Source organism: Lissotriton helveticus, chromosome 11, assembly GCF_964261635.1.
Source record: "Lissotriton helveticus chromosome 11, aLisHel1.1, whole genome shotgun sequence".
Taxonomy (NCBI): Eukaryota; Metazoa; Chordata; class Amphibia; order Caudata; family Salamandridae; genus Lissotriton; species Lissotriton helveticus.
Window position 1 is genome coordinate 109,673,008 of NC_136072.1, and position 22,640 is coordinate 109,695,647.

The 22,640-nt window shown below is 42.3% G+C and overlaps 1 protein-coding gene across 3 annotated transcripts in view; it reads left to right on the plus strand.

The window, feature by feature from the left end:
- The window catches only part of PIK3CA (phosphatidylinositol-4,5-bisphosphate 3-kinase catalytic subunit alpha), a 339,084-nt gene that overhangs the window by 34,562 nt on the left and 281,882 nt on the right, over positions 1–22,640 (plus strand). For all 3 annotated transcript variants that reach the window (XM_078665664.1, XM_078665663.1, XM_078665665.1), the window contains exon 2: positions 13,361–13,570. In XM_078665664.1, the coding sequence (XP_078521790.1) occupies positions 13,361–13,570 (210 nt within the window). The remainder of the gene's footprint in view (positions 1–13,360; positions 13,571–22,640) is intronic.

Here is a 22,640-nt window from a genome sequence, read left to right on the forward strand (position 1 = left end):
TTCTATGAGAGATTGAGTTTGTGTGGGGGTGGCTGGAAGGTGTGTGACTCTATGCATAGATGTGTGAGCAGTTTATTCACTAGGTGTATGAGTTCAAGACTGCATGTGGAAACAGCTACATGGGCAGTTGACTGTGTGCATGAGTGTATTGATGAGTGAATGGATATCTCAATGCTACATGTCATAGTAAGTACATATGTTAAACACAGTACATGTGAGAGTTGGCATATATAAATAACTGTGCATGAGAGCCACTGAATGAGTGAGTGGTTGTATCGATCATTGTGAACTTGTATCAGGGATTGTATAAGAGAGTAAATATGTGTTAGTATATGTTTCAATAAGTAAGGTGTGTTTAACTGTATAGTTGAAGAAATGGAGGTGAGATTGTTTCTTTGCATGACTGACTGGGTGTGTGAGTAACTCCATGGATGAGTGGCAGTGTGTGAGTGTCTGTATACACTGAGTGTATCTAAGGTTATATTAGAGTCTGAAGAGGTTTATCGTATTAGCACAAGAATGATGTCAAATGAGATGTCATCAGTGATGTCATCAGTGATGTCATTTGAGATGTCATCAGTGATGTCATCAGTGATGTCACTGACCATGTCATGAATGATGTAATATGTGACATGATCAGCAGTGGATTGCGGGTGCGCGATATATAGTTAGTGCAACTAACTATATATGGAATTTCAATGGTTTTGTGTGAGTAAAATAAGGTTTTTTAAATGCTAATTCCTAACTATATATGGTCTATAACCTATGGTTTTTTCAGTGAATTTCAATGTTTTTTTAATAGCAAATATCATAAGCTGTCGAATGTCAAGTACGTGGTAAGTAAAAACATTTTCGTGTTTATGCACACTGATCTGCTTTGAATGCTGCCCCCCACCCCTCATTTCTATTAGGAGTACTCTCTCTTTGCAGATAGTGAAGGGTAGTTAACGCAGGCCTTTGCCCCCGTTGTAATCCGTCGTGCCTGCTTCTCTCTCCATTTGATTGATTGTTCTCTTTGGTTCATTCTCTATTTACAAACAAGCACAGAGTCGCAATACTCTGTTTAGTCTTTGCAGATAGCGAAAAATCGTGTAAAAAAACAAAAGGAATCGAGCAAAATCAGTAGGCCACTAATGGGATCTCTTTTTGACCTCCCTAATATAGAAACATTAGGAACAACCTGTTGATAATACCAATGTGTATGTACATAAGCGGCGTTCATTTGTGTTCACAGTACCCCTTGTTGATTGTTTGAATCGAGCATTGAATTGTTCGAAGTTGATTCTCTTAAGAATCTTCTCTGCCTGCAAACGAGGAAGAATAGGAATATTCTCTCTCCCTTTGCACATAGTGAAGGGTAGGTAACGCAAACATTTAACACGTCGTGCCTATTTCGTTCCTCATTGATTGATTGTTTCCCCAAACATTGACTGTTTGGGAATTGGTTCTTTTTGGAGGTATTCCCTGTTTGCAAATATATGTAGGAAAATCTTTGCAAATAGTGAAAGGGTACGTAATGCGGACCTTTCTCCCCCGTTGTAATCTGTCATGCCTATCTACTCCCCACTGATTGATGCACCTGTTTCACCCGGACCATTTACTAGAGATACGTCATCTGGCCCGACCAGAGAGCACCCCTAGTGAAAAGGACATATGCAATAATAACGAAGTGATCACTGTATCCTGTTAACAGAAACTTTAGCATGAAACAACCTGGAAAGAAAAGAATAGGAAAACGAAAATCAGTAGGCCACTGATGAACATGAACTTTTATTAAACAACGAACAAAGAAACGATAACATAACGTAATGATAAAACCTATTAATGTCCTAGAAACAAGAAAACGTTAAAATATGCCAGTGGTGAGAGACCAGAAAAACAGTAAGAGAAACCAAATCACCCCTCGCTGTCCCACCGCCTGCCACGCCAAACAAATCGATAGACTAGGGAAAATGCAAGTCAGTAGAACATCCGCCCCCACTCTGGAAACTTCCAAGGTGGGGCAGGGTTGCGGCTACGCCCAGCCGGGAGCAGCCCATATAAGGCGGGTCCTGCTGCCACGCCTCGGCCAGGAGATCCTAACGTAGGGTGTAGCCGGAGGAGAGGCCGAGGCCAGCGGGACCCGGCCAGGGGATTGCCTTTACAACGCTGAAGAGTTGCAGGGGGGGGAATATCTCCTCGACCCTCCCCTCTCTCTCCCAGTCCGGCCGCGGTGGCCCTTGACAGTTTCAGGTAGTCCCGCCACATGCTCTTCCGGTCCGGCCACCAACGGTCGGGGGGCCGAGGCCGACGGGATCCGGCTGCAGCCGATAAACCAAGGAACCCGTTCATGGGGCCAGAGCCAGGGGCGTCCGGCCGACATCCACCGGAAGCCCGGCCCGAAGACGGACGGGACACTTCTTCTGTCTTGAATAATGGCTGCGACAACACTGGGGGGGGATGTCTTGCACATGCCTCCGACCCCCCCCCCCCCCTCGTCCTCATCGCCTGGTCCGGCCATAACAAATCTCAAGCGAGACGCCGTGGGGTGCACTGGGAGGGAGAGACGATGCGAACAGGCCTCTCCCGCCTCCCCAGGTGGAGGCTTCCCAGCTGCACCCTCAGCGCTCCAGGCGCCCGGAAAAGGGTTCTTCCACTGTGGCCATGCTGCAACGTCTCGCCCGGCAGGGTGGAGCCCGTCCGCTCATTTGACCCCGCGATCGCCAGTAGCTACCGAACTCTCAAAATGGCGGTCGACCTGGCAAGAGCGGGCCCAGCATAAAGAAATGGCCCGGTCACTGGTTGACTCCACCACCGTAGTCCTCCACGACCTTGAAGATTCTACAGGAGCCGCGGGAGTCTCCGACCCCCGCAGACACCCCCGATGGGGAATGACTGCCATGATCGCCCGTGGAGTGACGAAACTGTATCCGCGGGACGTCGGCGCTCCCATGCTGGCGCCAGCCTCACTTTGAATTACTAGAATCCTGCAGACCTCAGTTCCGGTGAAAGCACAGTGTGACCCGGTAGGAAAAATTGTTGCACCCCCTCCCCTTTTTGACTGATAGTTCAAACCACCGATCCTTTCCTTTGCCCTTTTAACGGAACTTTGGACTGCCTCCCCCTCTTTTACATTTTCTAGAGAAAACAAAACATTAACCACTACATTAGCATAGCAGTTGACACCAGAACTGTTTTCAAATTGAAAACCAACAACATCTTCAACAGAATCCTTTTTGTTTCTGCTGTGACCCTGCTACAGCACAGGCATTGTCCCCAGCAGTAATTCTGCAATGCCGGTAAGAATAGCTGTGGTGCCTACTGGACTCACTCACCCCCGCGGCGCCCCACGCCGTTATTTGCTGGGCGGCAACTTGCTAGACATCACTTTCGTGCCATCTAGATTTCAGCGCGTTCTGCTGCCTTGGAACTATTCGCACAACAGACTGCTCCTGACGACCCACCCCCAGGCAACATCTTCTGAATTTTCATAGTTTGAAAGAACTAGTAACATGTCCTCATCAGGAATTCAAAAGAAATTGCCACGGTCTCTTCGTTGTTTAAATGTTTTTACTGTTTTTGTTTTGTTGTATATATTTATATGTTATTAAAGTTTTATATTCCTACTACTTTGTTGGAGTGCTATATATTTTTAATGTGACACATAATTGTAAAAACTTAGATGTACAAAGAGTCATTCCTGGAATCTTCCGCTTCAGGCTCGGTCCCCTCCCCAATCACAATACAGGATGGTTTTCAGATAGTAGGAACACGTGTGGTGTGACGGATCTCATCGGGTGTGGGCCTTGATCTACTATAACTCCTTTGAAGAGGGGTGATTCTTTACAGCTGGGGCCATAAACTACATCTGCAGGGCTAGGTGATAGCCTAGACAATCGGACACAGAGGAAGAGGAGTGTCAGAGGGTGCGGTAGTGAATAGGGCGAAAGGGAGGTGTCGGGCGGGCACAGAGTGTGATTTTCAGGGAAGAGCAGCGCAGATGGGGGGAGGTTTATTGCGAATGCATAAGACAGAGAGCGGGGGTGACCAGTGCCTGGGGAAGATGCTTGCGAGGGTGGGGAGCCATGCTACGAATCGACAGCGTGCAGAGAGTGGGTCTGGTCAAGGCATCTAAAATGGCTGCCGTGCACGACAAAAGTGTGGCATTTCAAAAAAGGCAAGATGGCGCAGACAATGTTTTTCAACACTTCCTCATTTCCTTCGAATCGAACGTTAACAGACGTTGGTGCATATTACCAAAGTTAAGCGATATTTATCGCTAACGATGCTTACCAACGAATTTTTTACCGCTAAGCATCGTCGGAAATTATCGAAGATAAACCTTGCTATTATCAAGGTTTATCGCAAATGCGATAATAAACGGCCGCAATGCATGAATATCGCTAAAAAGTCAGCGATATTCATGCATTACCGAGCTAATGCTCTTAGCCATGTTATCCACCTCCCATTGGATAACATGGCTAAGAACTGCTCAGGGCAGGTGTTAGCTTTTGGAGATAATCGCGCTTAGCGCGAATATCTCCAAAAGTTGGTAATAGGAGATAGATATCTTGCATGTTGTAATGCAAATTATTGTGGTATATGGAACTCATACCATAATCTCTCAGGAAAGCAGAAACTGATCCTTTTGGGACCGCCTAAAAAGGCCTAGGGGGTGAGGGGTACTCTACTTTGCCCCCTTTTCACGTTCCGAACTATTTTATTTTACTCTCTTCTGTAATTACACAAAATAGCAGCGATAAGATGCATCGGAGACACACAGTGAGAGAAAGGAGGCCGGAGATGAAGAAGAGATGTCAAATACACATTGGAGATAATATAGTGGCAGAAGGGAAGTAAATATGAGTAAACTTACCATGTAACATAAAAATGTTGCACTCTATACTATAAGTCTCATTTTATACTACAATCACTTCGCTACAACCTCATAAATTAAAAATAAAAATGAATAATGTCTCAAACAATTTTTGATTTCTAAATATAAATTTATTCTTCAGAATTTTCTAAATTTGAAAGAACTAGTAACATGTCCTCATCAGCAATTTCCTCATGAAAAGTCTGCAATGATGATTCTTGTAACTCTATGGTCTCCAAACATTCGATAAATTCGCCATCAACAGATTGATCAAAAAAATCATTCAAGTCATCTCCTCCTTGTGACAATATTTCATTATTGGTGCTGTCAATTTCAATCAATGTAGTGGAATCATTCAAGTCATCTCCTCGTGACAATATTTCATTATTGGTGCTCTCAATTTTAATCAATGTAGTGGAATCATTCAAGTCATCTCCTCCTTGTGACAATATTTCATTATTGGTGCTGTCCATTTCAATCAATCTAATGGAATCATACAAGTCATCTCCTCCTTGTGACAATATTTCATTATTGGTGCTCTCAATTTCAATCAATGTAGTGGAATCATTCAAGTCATCTCCTTGTGACAATATTTCATTATTGGTGCTGTCCATTTCAATCAATCTAATGGAATCATACAAGTCATCTCCTCCTTGTGACAATATTTCATTATTGGTGCTCTCAATTTCAATCAATGTAGTGGACAATTCAAAAGAAATTGCCACGGTCTCTTCATTGTGAGCCATTTTATTTTGAAATTGCTTGCTGTAAATTGCAGAAAAAAATAATCACTTTCATTTATCGTTTTTAGTAATACATAATATAAAACTAACTTTATCAAGTATTTAGTATAACAGAAGGACTGCAAATAAATAACAGAAAACATTTTTCAAATTATCTTCAAGTGTACAACATAGTTCCCCTTACAAATTAACAACTCACCTTTTTAAAAGTAGGAGAAGTGTTAGTACTGTGTAAATCAAACACCAGAAATTCACCACCAAAAATTCCTCACAAATGTACCTCAGACAGTAGTATCACAAAATGGCTGTGGTTTCCTCTCATTTGACATATATACATAACCAATTAACTTTCATCAAACACAAATACAAAACCAAAGTAACATTTTAATTGGTTCTAAATTTCAACACTTTCAAATGTGTTTTCCCCGCGCAATTTTCCATAGGACATTTACATACGTCTACAGCCTGAATGGCTGAACGGAATTACACCAAACTTGGCAAAATGGTACATCAAACCTAAGAGGTCAGGAAGGATCTACTATGCCCCCTTATGGTCATTTCCCCCTTCGCTTTGGCCTCCTCTTGTCTCTCAATCCTACCGAGAGACAAGATGGCGGCCGCTATGGACTGTTTGGAATGTTGACAGACGCCGGAGAACCAATCAGCTTCGCAAAGCTCCGTAACGCGAAAAGTACGCGAAGCGGAGCGCTGTTACAGATATATATCTTTTTTTGAACGTTAATTTCTCAAAATCCACTGGAGCACATCTATTGAGACCTAGCAAAGGCACATCGGGCTACCAGTCCCTAATATTTTGCCAAGTTTCGTGCAAATCCATTCAGCCGTTCGATTATTATTATTATTATTTTTTTTTGCCCCGCGGGGCCCTTTTAAAACCTCCACATCAAACCTAGGGGGTCAGCGAGGATCTACTATGCCCCCTTATGGTCATTTGCCCCTTCGCTTTGGCCTCCTCTTGTCTCTCGATCCTACCGACAGACAAGATGGCGGCCGCTACGGACTGTTTGGAATGTTTACAGACGCCGGAGAACCAATCCGCTTCGCTTCACAAAGCTCCGTTGCGCGAAAAGTACGCGTACTGGAGCGCTGCCCGGTCCGCTGTACAGATATATATCTTTTTTTAAACGTTAATTTCTCAAAATCCACTGTAGCACATATATTGAGACCTACAAAAGGCACATCGGGCTACCAGTCCCTACAATTTTGCCAAGTTTCGTGCAAATCCATTCAGCCGTTCGGGCTAAAAGTGAGGCCAACCGCCCTATGGAAAACTCAATGTTAAAAACACGTTTTGGGACCCCCCTTTTTTCTCGGCCCCCCCTTGACGAACCCCCCCCAAATTTTCAAGGGCTACTCGGAAACAAAATGTGCCATTTTCCTGAAAATTTCAGCCAATTCCGTCCACAAACGCCAAAGTTATTAGACATAGAATCTTCAAAAATCCCATAGAGAAAAAATCCTAACTATATATACCTACTGGCGACCGCCAGTAGGTAATATATATATATATATATATATATATATATATATATATATATATATATATATATATATATATTTTTAATTTATTTATTTATATTATTGGTGTAAAGAAAAGGTACTTTTAGCTTTGAATTAATTTAACCTAAATAGATAGTTGTACACGCAAATTATTACAAACTAAAAAGGCATTGGCAAAGCCAGTTGGTCTCACCTTTTAAAATGCAAGTGCAGAGCTGTTGGTTTTTTACCAATGTCTGTCTGTACTCTTTAAAGAAATAAAAGTAAACATTCTAAATACTGGAGTAAAAGCAAACCTATCTTTAGGTATCTCAGAACTGTATATTTAGTTCAGTGCTATCAATTTTAATAAATAGCTCGATGTATTTTTCTAATACTTTTCACACTCTGAACCGAATATAAATAGAATAAGAAGTGTCCGAATTAAAGGGAAGCGTGTGCTAATCTATTTGTCACAGGATTCTGCCATTTGTTGTAGCCCAAGGAGTAGATTTTATGGACTTCCGGGAGAAGTGTCATGCTAACTGCTCCTTCTGCCTCAGACGCCTGCAGAGGGAATGCAGCAGATGGCCTTCTCACAGCACTATAGAAGTTTTCTGTGCCAAAGCTTGTGCTTTCATGCAATATGCGGAAAGCAGGAGTTCAAACGAAAACTACCATTAAAGTCTGCTATTCAGTCTAAACAAGCAAAAATATCCTGTTGCTTTGCTTTAACTGATTAGCTGGGAGTGGCGGGGATCAACACTGCTTTGGGTGGCTGATATTTGAGGGGACGCAGCACGTGAGGGAAAGAGCTAATAAACAAATGTACTGTCACAGAGCGATGAATGAAAAACGAAGTAGTTCCCTTCATGTGAATAGTGGCGGGATACAAGGCAGCCGCTCAAACAGATCGTTAAGTGGATATGTTTCAGGGGAGGGACAAACACAAGAAGAGGAAGGTGTGCCATTGAATAAAGAAACAAGCAAACAACTGATAGTAAAGCCAACCAATAATAAGCAAAAGGCTGGCTGTAAGCCCTCTACAAGTTCACACTTTGTCTTTTGCAAACAAGCAGCTATCTGGTAGGAACGACCTAAATAGAATAAGGAATAGAAAAGAAAAAAGTACTGGCAAAATAAATAATTGACCCACCCGTTCTGTCATTTGAATGCATTTCACTTTAGGTGCCTGTGCACACGAATTCAGTTAAAATGCTGTTGTCTGCAATGCATTAAACAAGTGGGTGAATTGGGCTCACTCACTGTCCCATGCTCCCTGCTGTGCTTGGCAGAAGCAGAAATTACATGGCAGCTGAACAAACCAGTCGATTAAGTAAGCGAAGTCAATGCTCCTCTATGTATTTTTTTTAATGTAATTGTATTTAATTAAAACATTTTTTTATTCCATTGGGTTGCCACAACATTATTTTAGAAAGACCTAAAAAGTAAATCTCAGTTACTGTTTTACTATAGGACATTACGTTTTATGTCCACCAAGTCACATTTTACATTCATGCGTCCACTGACATGATGAATATGTTTGTCAAAAAGACATACAAGTAAATGGTATTTTTCAGCAGATTTTAGGATCACCAGCCAAGAGCCGGGATTGACACAGAAACATTCTTTTTCAGCATTGATCTTGCAGAAGATTTCAAGTTGCTACTTGGATGTGAAATGACACAGCCTAGACTGATTGCTTGAGCACAAACTATATATCAGACGTGCACCTATAGTCCTAACTAACCGTTACACTTATGTCCACCCTTCCCAACAAAAACATAACCGAATTAGTAGGATTCCGTTTCTATGATGAAGGGAGATATTTTATATTTCACAACGCATGGCCCCCCCAGCCTGGACATATCTTTCCCAGCTCACGGGCAATTATGCTGCCCAGGACTGATACATAGAATTCAGTAGTGTTGTCATTATGTTAATGTTTTTATTTGCAGATTTATATATCGATGGAAGCGAATTTAAAGAGATTTTCTACATTTTTTAGTTCTCCTTTTCAGAGCTAAAGTTCATTGTGCTCTCAGTTCCGCTTTTCTGATTTTCATAATGAGGAAGTTCAGCATGCAAGTAATCCCCATGCTAACACTGGCTGTCAGAATGTGCTGCACTATAAATATTGAATCTTGACAGTGGTTGAACTGAAACTTTTGTTCTCAGTCACTTCCCAATGACATTGCTTATTCGAGCGGTTTGGTATTGATGAAACAATCTCAGCAACCAAGCAGTGTCTTTCAATAGTGTGGCTTGAATATGTTTTCAAAACCACTTCCTCTATTTATGCATGATTTATTTTAATAACTTTGCTTTGACTGATGCATGTTAAGACAATCCTTCACCCTGGTTTTTGACAAGGGGCAGTATGTCTTACAGTATGAGAATGTTGCAATGAAGTAAAAAGTACTTGCAGCGCCACAGAGACCATGTGAAGATAAACTAAACACCACTGTACATTGCTGAGGGAAGGTGGTAAAATACTGGCCCGCTACCATTAAAGGGGGACAAAAGGTGATGCTCTATAACTGAATAGGGCCTGGGTCAATATGCCCACATTGTTAAGCAGTGTTTCCTTCCTATCTTTACCAATTTATTTTTGATATTTAGATACTTTTGTTTATAAGTCAGTTTGCACTCTCAGCTAGCCCATTTGCCCGATGGCACTACAAGGCTGTTTAGCGGGGAGTGATTTTCATCTCTTGTAGAAACTTTCATTTCTGCCGATGTCCATTGGACGCCTTTATCTGTAACCAGAATATTAATAATGCCTTCGTTTACAGAGACATTTCTAAGAAACTTAATTATTACTTTAGTTGAGGTATGAATAACTGCTTTGAGGACAAACCATTTGAGTAATAGTCTGTTTGTACAAGGATACATTTACAGTGTAATCCCTTGACCTAAATTGATCCCGTATGTCTGCTGCCAGGTTGGACCATGGCCTGGAGGAAACCCCCACAATAGATTAAGGCAGACTGAAAGTTTTTTTTACTTTATCACAGCTGGCAAAGCTGATAATCTCTAACATGGTGTTAGATCATGTATATTAGACCTGGTCACCTTATTGAACCTTCACTCGATTCTCTTAATTGTAAATGCATTTATATGGCGCTTATTACCCCTGATGAGGAGTTGAAGCGCTTTAAGCGGGCAGCACACCATTCCGGAACCCAAGGTTAGTGCTTAATCCAGTGGTTAAATGTTGGTTATTGTGGTTAGCATGCATTTAGTCCAGTTCCTTTGTGATAGGTTATATTAATGCCAGTTAGGTGTGATCATTAATTGGGGCTGTGTGGTTTCAGGTGAATGATTGGTGGGGGAGATTAGGTAATGTTAGGTTGCAAGGAGAGTATTTTAAAGCAGGAGTGCATGTTATCTAGGAAATGAGGCGTCTGCCTTTTGGCGGAATTACAATAAGAAAATAAGGCCAACAGACCTGAGACTGAGAGAAAGCTATACCCAGAAATAGAAAGCATGTGGTGGATGGAAGGTAAGTAGCGGGTCACTCAGACAAAACAAAAGAGAGGAATTAAGCCGAAATGAATCAAATTCCGTTTTTTCAGGCAGGATGTAAGAAGCATAGTGGAAGGTGGTTTTCCGAGATGGCATTCAATCTAAGGATGTAAGCTGTACAAATAAAACCTATATAGTTGCCGAGATTCGAACCCAGTTCCCCAGCTTCGAGGTTGACCGCTCTAACCGCAAGGCTACATCCTCTCCCCAGTTAAGTACTCCTAGACTAAGGTATGACAACCTTCTAGACCCAGGACTCACTTAGAAATGCTGGTGTGTTGTGATCAGATCCCTTAGTGGTGAATGCATCATTCACAGGTTTATGGTATGCGTGAAGTGTAAATTGCATACCACAAAGAAAAACCACCAAGTAACGTGTGTGCTTCACACTTTAGCATTAAACTGGAGTCAACATAGCCCCTAACTAACCCTGTCTGGCTGGCACCAGTGGTGAGTATAGTTGTCTCCTTGATGCCAAATCATAGTATATTGGTACGGTCCTCGTTCCAGTATAATTTAGTAACTTTCTTTAGGATTACTCAATATTAGCAAATTTCTTCCTAAATCTAGAACAGCCCTAGAAATTATTTGAGTTGGTCTATTTTAGTGTGGGACGAGAGGGGTGTTCTTATTACCTTAATGAAGTCGTGCTTGGGTTTTATTTCTTTCTTAAATAATTGACTAACCCACACCTATACGGGGTACACAGCATAGGGACCAAATTTACTCCCTAAATCATTTTGATGTTTTAACCCCAATAAATTGGGTCCTTGCTGGGTTATATATGCTTTACCAACAGTGGAACTACCTTTGAAAGCAATATGCATAATTAACATACTTGCCAAAATAATGGAATACGTCTTATAACTTAGATCGATGTCGGGTGATTGCAACCGATACCCATCTCAATTGACAAATCTATCAAAAAGCACTTATCAATAAATGTGAAAGGAAAACATGTTTCAGCAACTCCATTGCAGGGCTGGACGGTCTACCGGGCGTTTCAGAGAACTGGCATAGCAGAGGTCGGTTTTGTTGCTGTGGACCTGCAGGCCATGTTTCTATTAAGTATGCTTCAAATAATTTTGTCTATTTCCGCAGTGCTAATTTGTAATATAAAGAGAGACGATGCCCGAAGCTCTCCCTAGAAGTTGGTGGCCAGTGCAATTAAATGTTGTGCGCTGCATTCAAAGGCTTGTAGTTTTAAATACACTATCTGCACTTTTTCTCACTCTTGCAGGTTTCCTGCTTTCTCCCTTTGTGATATTTTTGTCATCTTTCTCTTCCTCAGTCTTTCCGATGTGTGTGTGTGTGTGTGTGTGTGTGTGTGTGTGTGTTTCCCTCTCTTGCACTCAGGAATTATCCAATGCTGAAAAATAAATGCAGGTCCCCAAAAATAAGTGCCGGTGCCCCCACCGGCTCAGATTAATTACTGGTTTCCATGCTGTTCAAAAGATTATTCTGAGTTTTATATCATGAAAACATGAAAACCTACATAAAATAACAGCTATAGTGTAGAACCGAAGAAGAGTGGAGGAAGTGCTAAACAATTTTATGAAAATATATAACCCACTGAACATAAAAAACTAAGACAAAAATAGTATTACTTATAGATTACTATCTAATACAAACTAAAGTAATATATGGAAATAGCTATTAGTGAGAAATATCCAAAGTCTTCCAAATTGATGATGATATAAAGCAGCTTCTTATTCAGCGATAAGTCGATTCCAGTTCAGATGTTTCATATCCATTCCCACCAAGCAGTTGAAAATATATTAATTGCAGTTTTTCAAATCATATTGATAGATTTCGTGGTAGAAGAAATTAGTAAATTAAATAATTTGGCATCCATATAGGCCAATTTGTCCGACTAGGTCCAGGTAAGTTTGCCCCTTGCGACCTGAAGTGTGACTGTTTACTATTTTCATTTAGCTTTATCCATTGATTCTAGTCACGAAGTATTGTAGGTTTAAGTACTAGATCATGAAAAATTGACATTTGCTCCTCTGGACAACAGAGGCAAGAAACTTGTCGACTGCATTTCACTACCAATTGACACACCTTGCTCAGTAAAGACCATTATATCTTAATCGAGCACCACGTTTTTATTTAGGGTAGTGTGCTTCTTTCATTAAATGATCTGACATTTAGGATCACTGCACCTATTTTAAGCCACCTCCAATCACCACGCCATACAACCCACACGTCACCTGACTGCATTGAAAAGATCTCGGCAATGAGCCCCTAGAGGGTGCCCGTCTGGCTTTGCAGTGCCAGCCCGACGAAGATCATGCCCATATGATGAAGGCTGACACCTTTCAGGGTGTGTGAGGGCATTTGCTGCTATTAGAGCACTTTCCTGTAACCTGGAACTCCCATATTGCTCTTTTACCATCCTTTTCATTAGATGACTTGTATACATCCACTGCTGACATTGAGGAAACTGCTTTGTAACTTCTTTCAGCACTCCTTGGAATGCATTTGTTTTCTTGCTCTCTCCTTTGTGTGCGCCACTTCTCCTCAAATATTAGAATTATTATCTAACAATTTTGTTGTGTTACTCCTTGTACAGAGCAGTGGAGATCAGACCGTTTGCATGTGTTCTAGCCTTTTAATCACAGCTCGTCTGAATTTGATTAGTTCTGCTTGCATGTCAGGATATCTATCTGCGTTTTCTGTGAAAAATATCTGCAAGTGCTTAATTTCTGTTTTGCCTTTTTTGCTGCTACAGGTTTTGCTATTGGCATGCCCGTATGTGAGTTTGACATGGTGAAAGACCCAGAGGTCCAGGACTTCCGACGAAATATCCTTAATGTTTGTAAAGACGCAGTTGATCTTCGAGATGCTGGTGGACCTCACAGTAGAGCTTTATATGTTTATCCACCCAATGTAGAATCTTCTCCAGATCTTCCAAAACATATATACAGCAAACTGGATAAAGGTGAGCAGAAACCCTTCTGTGGAACAGATGCCATGCATTTCGAACAAATGTTTTTGCATCGCATTGATCTTGTCTTATTAATAGTTTCTTATTTTCTTCATTTCTTTTTTTCCATGCATTATCTATTCTATTTATGAATGAGTCCTATGGAATCTTGCTCTAGAAAACGTTTGATGAAGGAAATTGGAACTCCGGCATTACGAAGCAAATCCCTTTGTTGACGAGACCCTGATTAATATAGAATAATAGATTTGAATGAAAGTTTGATTGAAGAATTTATGAGGTGTGTCATGACAGAGTAAATACCACCTCCCTAACTGAATGAAAACAAATGATGTTAAAGGACACTTAAAACACATCAGTTAAACTGCAACAGTTGTATGTTGCTAGGCCTGTCTTTTTGTATCATTAAGCAATTTGTGCTGCTGGTCGGTAATAGACATTGCAGATGATAATACATGGGTGGGAAAACTAAGGCAAGTAATGCATATTTCTGTAGGTATAATCCTCATATGGAATGTGCTGTCCTGTTCTGTTCTTCAAACCTTGCAGATCTACTTCTCTGGTAGGCTGAATCCGAATAGTGAATTTGTTCTTAATAAATCATTTTAGCTCCTGGACAGTACACACTTTGTGTGCAGTGATCTGGAAGATGCTCTCTGCCTGGCGAAAGGCTGTTCTTTCAGGATCATTACATGGGATTCTATGGCAGAATAGTGATTTTGGATGTTTGATTTAAGGCATCTTCCGCCAGAGTGATATTACTCTGGCCTTAATTGAGCCTCCGATGAGTGGCATAAGGGGTGCTTAAGTGAGGGATTATTGAGAGTAACATATAAACATTGTACGGATTGGTACCAGATGCCACAGTATCTTGGTGGAATGTAACTTGTGATTTGGTTCTACTATACATCTTAAAAACAATTCCTTTCACACTCCGTTGTTAGAGATATGATTCCTGCGGTGCACGTCCGGATACAACAAGGCAGCATCCCAGTTTATCCCATATTTTTAACTTTGTCAGTATATCTACCAGCAACATCTTGACGAGCCAGAAAAGCTTGCAGGACACCTCCGATGTCTTTAGAATCTACTCTTCAATGTTGTAGGCTCATCTATGTTTTAGCTGTGATGTATCCAAGAGGCATTCAGGTTTTTAAAGTAGGGGTGTTAATGGACTCAAGTGATGTATCCAAAGGGCATTCATGGCTTAATATAGGGGGTGTAAATTGACCCAAGTGAGGGGGATATCATTTGGTTAAACATAGGACGTTGTTTGAATGAAAGGGCATGGTAGATATTGGGTTAGTCTGTGCATCTAAGCAAATAGGGTCCATTCTGGGCGACACCAGAAAGGCACTGGGCATAATACACGTTTATTCGAAACCTCAACTGACTGTGCACGTACCATGCTTTTGTGAATAGGATTCTCTGCCTTGATCAGCTAAACCATTGATGTAATTAGGCAACATATGTTTGCTTTTGCACTTTTTTCCGTGCAAATCTCCATTTTCAGTCTGCACAAATCATTTTAATTTGTTGTGGTAGAAGAAAATTGGAAGTTGGAGCAAGGCCGTTGGAAATGAGGATTCTTCTAAATGTGTTTGTAAAAAATGACAAACTTTTGGAAATATATTTGACAGTTGCCAACCACTGGAGTTGCCAAGCACTGGGAAGGGACGGAAGAGAGGAGAGTTTATGAAAGACAAAACATCAGTTTATCATTGAAAAATCTTACATTTCCAAGTTATCAATTGCCAATCACTTACTGCGGAGGGAAATTTCTACATTTCGAAAATGTAAAATGTAATTTTGAGTTGGTGTAGAGAATAAGTTGACATTTGTCTGATGAGCAAGACATTTCAATCGCATTTTAATGAAAAAGTATTGTTACTTCGGAGTTCTTTTTTAAAGAATGTGTTTGTCCATTAATTAACAACTACACCTTTAAAAAAAAACTGAACTTGCAACGCTTTAAGCATTTTGGCATGAAGAGCAACTTTTTATTAAAAAAAAACAATTCTTTCTAAAAAGTTTGTAAAGATGTGGGATTTAAAAGGTTGAGATTATTTTAAAGATTTCAAAATAATGTGGTGTGATATATTTATAAAATCGTGCTTTTTTATGTGTTTGTTTTGTCTTTCAGTTTATAGATATAGTGACAAGCAAGAATCAATTATTTGTCTGAGGTTTAAGGCAAAGCAAAGGCCTCAAGTACACATTATGAATCATGTTTTTGACAGGGCTTTCTTATCTTCATAACCTGATAGCTTTTTGGACCTTACCGCAGGCTCACTTCTCTTCCAATTCATCAATGTTAATATTTCTACTGTGAAGACCCAGTGCATCAGTGTACTTCCTGCAAAATAAATCATTCAGGTCGGAAAATAATAAACTTCGACTTAATTGGTCATGGGTTGACTGTGCGTACGTATTCCCAGAACTGTTTGATAAATTAGCCTGGACGCTGGCCCGTAGCAGTATAAGGGGCGTAGGATATTTAGTTGTACATGAAGTTAAATCCCTCGAGTAACTCTTAGATTGAACTGTGCAGGACCTCTGCCACATCAAATAAGGAGAGAGAGTGAGCGAGAAAGAGAGAGAGAGAGACATTGGTGCCATAACAGGAGTACCTCACCACTCACTCACCATAGGGTTCTTCACATTCTGAGGGTGGGGGGCAGCCAAGGATCTCCATATGACCCGCCATATGATCACCTCTGGCCACAGTGACCCTTGGGATGACTACGATACCCAGCTGGCAGTAATCTGGACCCATAATCTCTGAAATCCTCACCCCCAGACAACTCCACCTCATACCATTAGGTGATGCACCAGGCTGCCACCTTACACAAGGTGGAAATCCGTGTTCAGCCTGTTGAGGATGACTTCCCAATTGAGATTTTCTCCTCCACACAGAGGTCTCTCTAGTACCTGCCCATGCTAAAAAAGGCATGCATAAGACAGCTAGTAAGGGTGGATCACAAATATGTTGTCTCCTTCAGACCCGCCTTCCACCAGACTTGCTATCCCTTGACTCCTTGGTTGTACCCACAGCCAGAAAACGCAGTATCTCCCAGAGCACAGGAGATGTGCTCCCTCTGGACCAGGAGAATAAAAATATTGATGCAGGCAGGAAAAGCATCACCACACATTCTGCTACACATTGACGCATTGCTAATTCTGTGGGCCTACTTTACCGTTACGACCGGACCCACTGGGATCAGATGGAAGGCCTCATCCAACACCTCCCAGACCAATCTACAAAATTGGGTCAGGAGTTGGTCACGGAAGGAAAGATCATTTCTAACACCAACGTTGGGTCTACTTTGGATGTGCACAGTAGTCACATGTGGAGGGTCATTGGTAGAATCTAGTGTTGATCTGGGGCTGTACTCTTTGCTCTCTTCAGTTGTGGAATGCCAACAACCTAACAGGGATGGCCCTTTCTTGACCCAGTTCTGCAAGATACCATTACCACGGACGCCTCACTCACCAACTGGGGAGAGCACCTGCAGAATTTCACTATCCAGGGTGTGTGGACAGCTGCCCAAAGGTGTCTCCAGATATACCACTTGGAGCTGCTAGATATCCAGTTGGCCCCCAAGGCAATCCTTCCACTCATTCAACACATAGTAGCCTTAGTCCGGACAAACAACACATCCATGTTATACCTACAAAAACAGTGGGCACGGACCCACAGCAGTTGTCTATTTCAGTCCAGAACAATTTGAGGTGGCGGTACATCAGAGTCAGTCTCCTCATCTAGTACATTCCTGGGATTGGAAAACAACTTTCAGACCTGGTCAGTGGGATGCATCAACAAGTTCTGGAATGAGAGCTCCACTCCCAAGGTCTAATCCTGTACTTTCACTGTTGGGGGTTCCCACAGCGAGACCCGTTTGCCACCGCTGAAAACGAAAAATGTCAAGCTTTACCTCCAGGCTTCCCCAACCCATGGGCAATGCGGTGTGGATTAATTGGTCAGGATATTTGTTTGTGCTTTTCTGCCTCTCCCACTCCTGTCATTTGTAGTACGAAAACTGAGACAAACATCCTTCACTTTCATCCTAGTAGCCCGAGCTTGGCACACCACCACTGGTTCACCACCCTCTCGACCTCTCTCTAGTGCTTTACAATAAGCTTCCCAACCGTTCAGATCTTCTCTACCAAAATCAAGACAGTCCGGCAACCCAATCCCCAACAGCTCAATCCTGCGATTTGATTTCGGAGTGCTTAGAATTTGGCTACCTCAATATCTCCACAGAATGCATGACCATTGTGAAGTAAGCATTCATGCCTACAACTATAGTCTGCTAAACATTTTAACCCTCTCACAACCTCCGTGCAATACATTATCTGTTACCTACTTCACCTGCAGATGTCTTGCCTATTCCTCTATCAGACTTCATTTAGCTGCTGTTGCCGCATATCTGTAAAATAGGAAACACACTTGTTTTTTCAGAATTACTGTTCACTAAGCTTGTATGGAATGCCTCCAAAGGGTGATCCCACCATAGACACCCTCCCACCCCTGTGTGGAACCTCAACATAGTGCTCATTTGAACCACTTAACTCTTGTCCCTTTCCTTGTACCCATCACTTCCTTCAGGCGTGTCCGTGAAATACATGCACTTATCCTGGAAGAACCTTTCTTCCCGGTACATCACGCTAGGGTAGTCCTGATAACAAACTCAAATTTCTTGCCCAAAGTGATTTCTAGTTTTCATCTCAGTCAAACAATTGAACACCCAATGTTTTTCCACATCCATATTCCGTAGCAGAGCGTGCTCAGCATACTTTGGATCTCAAATAAACACTCATTGATTACATTGACAAAAAAAGCCATTCCATAAGACGCAACAGGTCTTGGTGTCTTTTTCCAAACTTCATAGGGGCATGCTCTTTCTAAGTTAGGTGTAACATGCTTGCTCGTAAAGTGCATGCAGACCAATTATGCTAAGGCAAATATACCCTTGCCTATTCTTCCCAGACTCCACTTCACCCTTAAAAAAGAAGCTTCTGTGGCTTTTCAGGGTGGTATTCCAGTAGTTGACATCTGCAAAGCAGCAGCATGGTCAACCCCACAGATATTCACCAAGCATTACTGTTTGGCTGTCTTGGATCGCCAGCAAGCGAACATTGGCTAGGCGTCCTTCCTATACTTCTCCAATCTTCTTCAACGTCCTCAGGCTAAACCACCACTTTGGGAGGACTGCTTTACAGTCTGTGCACAGCATGTGTATCTACAGCTATACACATGCCACAAACAGAAAATGTTACCCTGTAAGCATCTGTTCGTGGCATGTAGTACTGTAGATGCACATGCGCCACCCTCCTTCCCAGTTGGTTGTTGTAGATGGTGTTAACTTTTATCTTAATAATTACTTTGCATAGTTATCTCTTCTGTAATTCTATGCTCCATCTACACCCTCACCCTTTGTGAGATCTAACAATGGAGCCTATGCCCATGAGCATTACCAGCAGTAGATGGAGTCACAATACATAGTGACTCCAAAGGACTTCGAAGAAAAACAATTTGCACTCGTCCAAGCCCAACACTATGTGGCAGGAGTATGAATATCAGGTGAATCTACAGCACTACATGCTACAAACACATGCCTACAGGGAAAGTAAAATTTTTCTTTCTTCCGCACGATCCTGACAACTGTCAGTCATGCATGCCCGCTCAGTAGCTATGCAGACTGACGGACAGGGAGTTTAAAAAAAGATTTCCTGATGAAGCTTAAATAAGTGCATCAGTACAGCTGCTCTACAATGCAAATGATTTCAGGTGACCTAATTATACTGTAAATGGCTAAAACTAATTGGACATTCAAACATGAGAAAACATTGGTTGGTTAAATAAAATTGGAAATATACCCCTTGCAGCTTTACTTTTTACAGTAAGCACAGAATAAATATGGACGAACTAAGATAGAATGAGTAAAAAATACATATGTTTAAATACAGACATAAAAAATACCATAAAACCGGGAGCCCTAGGTATAAGCCATATGGATTGACATTGCCAATGCTTGTTCCACCCTGGGGTATACCACTCAAAATGGGGAACGCCTTCTTGACTATCACGCTTAAGGTTTGAAACTCCTTTCTGCCAAGTGCCTGCTTTGTCATAGGCCTCCAGCAGTTCTGCAAGTCGTGCTAGGCTCTCTTTATTGGCATACACTATTACTAATTCTTTTCATTTTTGAGAGGAATATTGTGTCCCACACCCCCCGTAGAGGAAATGATCTGTTTCTTCAGAAATGGCGATTTTGACAGCTTTGTAAGAGCTGTGAGCATTGATGCTCAAGCAGATGAGCCCAGTGCTCCCTTTATTTAAATAGCAAATATTTGCCTTTCCATTGTGTACCTAGAGTTTGTTCTAACTTGTATAATCCAGGTGTGATTCCTGCAGTGATGGCATGACTAAGGGGTTGTGTTGCGGCCTTTGTTTCAGTGACTGTTAAACCTGCTTTCTTCACGCGGAGATGCACTGTATGGGACTGGCTTCGACAGTATAAACCATGGGTACTCTCAATCATTTTCCCAGAGAGGCCACAGAGTTAGTCTGTGATGTGACCGAGGGCCGCATTGAAGCCAGCAGGTTGGTGGTGGTCGGGGATTGGGGAGGGGCAGGAGGGTTGGCGGTAATGTGGGTGTAGTGGAAGCGAAGCACATACATCTAGTGTCTGAATTGCACAATGTGAAACCAGAACCTTGGGAATAATCTCAGCTTCTACACTTAACCAAATTGTGAGATCCTGGAAAATTGTTGTATTTCACTTGTCCTCGTTTTTATTCATTATCACATATGAGGACCTTTAAAAACTTGACTAGAGGATGTGTGCTGCACAACATCACCTCCTGTGTTTGATTTAATAATCTATAATGCTATTCACTTATTTTTTAAACCGATGCCACCCAATGAGAGCACATAAAAACTGACTTGCCTCTTAGTTAACTACTGGCATTGTTGTCCGGGTGGGTGAAGAATAAATGTTTCAAAATTCATGTTGGAAACTATCACTTTAAAAAAATACTTCTCAGTGCACTGATAATATCTGATGTAGTAAGGTGAAACAGTTCTTCATGTGAATGAAACACGCAGTTTCAATTTTGAATAGACTTTATCCTAAGTTTACACTTTCGCAGTAAGATGCCTTTAAAAACGAAGGTATTTCTAAAGTTACCCGGTGCAGGACACCCTAGTTACTTCCGGAATTTAGCATAAATTGACCTTTAAATAAATGCTTGCCTGTTTGTTTAACATCTTTAAATGTTAGTGCAGACTCGAGTAAAAAGCAGCTCAGTGCTGCTGTTGATGAGAGGGCCGCATGTAAAGGTCAGGGGGAGGGCCACTTTCGCCCCGGGCTGTACTTTGAGTATCACTGGAAGATGAGACCTTTCAGCGTTTAGATTTTATATTAAATGATATTGCTATTTGTTTCCTATTAGAATGGCGCTTCAAAGGTTGGCGCTAGAGGTCTTACAACAATGACTCCTGCCTTCACAACGTTCCCATCTCTGTGCTTTGATTTATTCTGACAAGGCAAAAACGGAACCTTTAAAATGTAACCAAACGCTTCATAATGTTAGCTTGTCTACCTTGTAGTGAACGCAGTGTGTTGTGTAAGCGTCAGTTTGTGTAATGCCAAATGCAACACCTTGCGCTCTCGTTTTCCAACTTGGGATTGTCTTAGGAGTGTCAGCCCAGTCCTCCAATTTTTCTAGAACAACCCACCCCAGGATTTTTAGCTGTGCTATCTATTAATGTTATTGGATTGTAGCAAGCTGGTGAATTCCAGTCGGCCTTTTTAGGTCTCAGTCTGCGTAGGCTGCGCCTGCGCAGTCTCGCCGGCAAGATCTTATGTTTTTAGGTCTCGTGACCTTAAATGCGCGCAAGCGCATTGAGGAACGAGAATTCAAGTGCTGAAAATGCTCATGAAACCACCAGCTTTTTGCTGTCGTTTTCATGGCGTTTTCATGCAGTTCATGTGAACCACGTGTTCAAACATGAACGCGCATCAGCCTCCCTCCATTTGCCGCACAGCACATCAAAGGGCTTCGCCCAGCGTGCGCTCTGCGGCTTCTCGGCTTCTCCTCCCCTAACTTCCTTGCATTTCTCCTCCCCAGCCAGCTTCCCCCAGGCCGTGTTCCCTCATCCCTCGCACCCCCTCCTCCTTCAGCTTATCACATTCTTCAAACTAAAAATGCGTCCCCGCTTGTAGCATGCAGGGGCCTAAAGTGATTGCATTAACCAAACTAGTTTTCCTACCCAATTTTTTTTCCCGACAGATAAAGGTAAGTTGCATTTATATTTTCCATTTAAGGTATGTGCGTTGTATTGTGTATGTCTGTACGTAAACATCTACCAAAATCCCCCAGGATCAGAGTTCACTTACTTTTATTTATGCACTTTGACTGCTGCCCAGATCAGTGATGAGTGCTTGGCAAAGAATAAATAGTAATAATAAAATACATTTTCATGCAACTTTTAATAATGCTAATCAGTAAGTTGCCACATCAAAGGCTCTGTGCCACTTACAGACACGCAACGCCACTCACACCCACGCAAGCCCGCTATCATCCACGCAACACCACACTCACCCACGCAACGCCACTCACCCAAACAACACCACTCACACACGCAACGCCACTCACACACGCAACGCCACTCACACACGCAACGCCACTCACACACGCAACGCCACTCACACACGCAACGCCACTCACACACGCAACGCCACTCACACACGCAACGCCACTCACACACGCAACGCCACTCACACACGCAACGCCACTCACGCAACGCAACACATCCACGCAACCCCACTCACCCACGCAACCCCACTCACCCACGCAACGCCACTCACCCACGCAACGCCACTCACCCACGCAACGCCACTCACCCACGCAACGCCACTCACCCACGCAACGCCACTCACCCACGCAGCGCCACTCACCCACGCAGCGCCACTCACCCACGCAGCGCCACTCACCCACGCAACGCCACTCACCCACGCAACGCCACTCACCCACGCAACGCCACTCACCCACGCAACGC